The sequence below is a fragment of the Branchiostoma belcheri genome, unplaced genomic scaffold (genome assembly GCF_001625305.1).
Source record: "Branchiostoma belcheri isolate BF01 breed outbred unplaced genomic scaffold, Haploidv18h27 scaffold55, whole genome shotgun sequence".
Classification (NCBI taxonomy): Eukaryota; Metazoa; Chordata; class Leptocardii; order Amphioxiformes; family Branchiostomatidae; genus Branchiostoma; species Branchiostoma belcheri.
This window is the reverse complement of record NW_017804187.1, coordinates 1016270-1019685: the sequence shown is the minus strand read 5'-3', so window position 1 is coordinate 1019685 and position 3416 is coordinate 1016270. Positions and strand designations below refer to the sequence as shown.

Here is a 3416-nt window from a genome sequence, read left to right as displayed (position 1 = left end):
ATTCTTCACAGCAGCGGAAAACATTTGATATTCCCCGGGCTTTGCCAAATATGCCGGCCCGCCGAAGAGGAAATAGAGTTGCGCAAGTTCAGCGCGAGTAATTGGAAATTTGTCGCGAGGCTCGGCGCGGAAAATCGGCGATTTGGCGCCGGTGGGCTCGTCAGACGATCGCCCGAGGGGGACCGGTGTCATCGCCGGCTAATCGAACATCTCTCCGAAGACCTGTTCGGCTATCATGGCGGGAATTTGGATGGAAATAATCGGGGTGTACTGTAGGAAAAACACGCCGCAGGGAGGCGACCGATTTGGCGGGGAGGTCAAACGATTTGATTCGGACGTAGTTTCTGTCAGCGAACCGTCGGGATCGTCTGCAAAATGTAGCAATTTGAAGCGCGCCTCTGAAGCTCAATTTTCCCGCGCTTTCGTCTGCTACATGTATACAGAATCGTCACCGTTTACGCGAATGACTTGCCGTATTACGACTCTCTGTTGATATCTAAACCTTTACGGACGTAGTTTCTGTCAGCAAACCGTTGGCCGTCAAAATTTAGCAATTTGAAGCGCGCCTCTGGAGCTCAATTTTCCCGCGCTTTCCGCTTTCCCGCCTTGTCGTCTGCTACAGAATCGGCACCATTTACGCCAGTAACTCGCCGTATTACGAGTCTCTGTTGATAGCTCAACCTTTACGGACGTAGTTTCTGTCAGCGAACCGTTGGGATCGTCTGCAAAATGTAGCAATTTGAAGCGCGCCTCTGAAGCTCAATTTTCCCGCGCTTTCGTCTGCTACATGTATACAGAATCGGCACCGTTTACGCGAATGACTCGCCGTATTGCGACTCTCTGTTGAAATCTAAACCTTCCTTAAGTCGCCAGGGACGTCTTCTCTCTCAGCAGTTCCAACAAACTGTGAGTTTGACGCGCCAAATCTCGACAGACTGTCCCAACGCTAATCCGGCCTGTCAGTATTCCTGCCGCCATGTTGAGCCAATGTTATCGTCTGCAGGATCCGGGGTGGGCCTCGGCAGGAACAGCAGGTGCCTGATCGATCCGCCACGTTCAAGTTCGGACCAGAACAAAACAGAAATAGAATTTTCCTGCGGCTGATCAAAAAGATTTTCTTCCAATCAAAATGTTGTCTCAATGCACATAGACTGCCCATGAACTACTCTCCAAGCAGAGGTTTTTGTTTTGACTTATTTTGGGCGTGTTTTTAGGCTTTTTATCGGGCTTTCTTTTTTTGGCACTGGTATCTTTTTACGCCAACCCAACATTACTTTGCAAAAAAGAAAGCCCCATAAAAAAGCCTAAAAACACGATAAAAATAAGCTCAAACCCAAACCTCTGCTTGGAGGGCATCCATCAACCATGATCTCTTTCACTTGGAAAATTATCTCACTGAGGATGTGTCCTTGTCCGCACAGCACTTGTGTATTCTAGAATGTCTAATCTGGCTCCGCCAGTGACTGCCAGGAAAGTCTGGTTGGCAACCACGAACAGGGTGGTGACGGCTGGATAGACAGTTGACAGCACGGAAAGACGGCACTGGGGCAGTAAGGGTTGGCAACCCAAGCTGCATCTCTCCTGGGAGGGTATCCCGCAACACGCCACGACAAACCCTAATGAGCAATACCCCCAGGGATGCCCGAGAGGGGGGGAGGATGAGCATCCCATTCGGACAGTTCACTCGTTGTTGACCCCAGCGCATGGAAAATCGACTACGAATGCAGTTTGTGTGTGTGGCAAGGTATGCAAAAACCACAGAGGACTGAAAATCCACCAAGGGAAAATGGCCTGCCTACGGAAGTCGCAAGCGGAGCACCGCTCAGAGGCCACAGCTAGCACCACGCAACCAGCGGTGCAGCCAAGGGACTCTGGTAAGACGGTGGAGGATCCAGGCCCGGAGGCACCCCACAGTGCCCGGAACCTCCACGCTCCGTTAGCCTCTTCACAAGGCAGGATGGCAGAACAGCAGCGGGTCAAGTGGCCAGCCTCAAGCTCCAAGGAGTGGTCGCAGTTTGATCAGGATGTGGACAAGATTCTGGAGTCAGTGTCTAGAGGCAGTGTAGATCAGAAACTCAGGTCAATGGGTACCATCATCATGTCCATGGGGGTGGAACGGTTTGGTGCTAAACAGAGAGGAAAGGCTAGAGACCCAGTGAAGCCAAACCGGCGGGAAGCCAAGATTCGCCAACACAGGCAGGAGTTAAAGTCACTTAGACGGAAGTTCAAGGTTAGCACTGGAGAGGAAAGAGCGGCTCTTGCAGAACTCACACATAGCCTTAGGGGGAAAATTCGGACACTAAGAAGGGCAGAGTATCACAGGAGGAGAGGTAGGGAGAGAGCCCGTAAGCGGAGTGCCTTCATTTCCAACCCTTTCGGTTTCACGAAGCGCCTCCTAGGGCAGAAGCGGAGTGGGACCCTTAACTGCTCAGTGGAGGAGATCAACAGCTACCTCTGCACGACCTTCAGTGACGCCGCTAGAGATGCAGACCTCGGTCCTTGCTCACTTCTGGTGTCTTCCCCGGAGCCAGAGACCCAGTTTGACAGCACTGAACCAACCCTGAAGGAGGTGAAGGAGGCGGTCAAAGCAGCAAGGGCTAGTTCAGCTCCAGGACCCAGCGGTGTGCCATATAAGGTTTACAAGCACTGTCCTAGGCTGGTTGTGCGTCTCTGGAAGGCCCTAAGGGTGGTGTGGCGTAGAGGCAAAGTGGCTGATGACTGGAGGAAAGCGAGGGGTTTGGATTCCGAAGGAGGAGAACGCTGGCAACATAGAGCAGTTTCGTCTGATCTCACTGCTTAGTGTGGAGGGGAAGATATTTTTCAAGATTGTGGCCCAGCGTTTGATCAAGTACCTTCTAGACAACCAGTACATCGACACGTCAGTACAGAAGGGGGGAGTTCCCGGAGTTCCGGGTTGCATGGAGCACACAGGTGTGGTGACGCAGCTGATCAGGGAGGCTAGGGAGAACAAAGGGAACTTGGCAGTTCTATGGTTGGATCTGGCCAACGCCTACGGTTCTATCCCACACAAGCTGGTTGAAGCAGCGCTGACCAGACACCATGTTCCAGAGGCAATCCGGAACCTCATCCTGGACTACTACAGCAACTTTTGGCTGAGGGCTGGCTCCAACTCGGCAACATCAGCGTGGCAGCGGTTAGAGAAGGGCATCATAACTGGCTGCACGATTTCAGTACCTCTCTTTGCACTAGCGATGAACATGTTGGTCAAGTCCGCCGAAGAAGGATGTCCAGGCCCTATGTCCAAGTCCGGAACCAGGCAGCCTCCGATCAGAGCGTTCATGGACGACCTCACGGTGATGGCTGAGTCGGTCCCAGTGTGCAGGTGGCTTCTGCAGGGATTAGAGCGTCTCATCACATGGGCACGGATGAGCTTCAAGCCAGCCAAGTCGAGGTCC

General features: G+C 52.6%; 1 protein-coding gene across 1 annotated transcript in view; it reads left to right on the top strand.

Moving 5' to 3' along the window:
* Positions 1 to 1786: 1786 nt before the first annotated feature.
* The window catches only part of LOC109481300, a 4036-nt gene continuing 2406 nt past the window's right edge, over positions 1787 to 3416 (top strand). The window contains exons 1-2 of the mRNA XM_019783833.1: positions 1787 to 2655; positions 2801 to 3335. Coding sequence (XP_019639392.1) covers positions 1787 to 2655; positions 2801 to 3335 — 1404 coding nt within the window. The remainder of the gene's footprint in view (positions 2656 to 2800; positions 3336 to 3416) is intronic.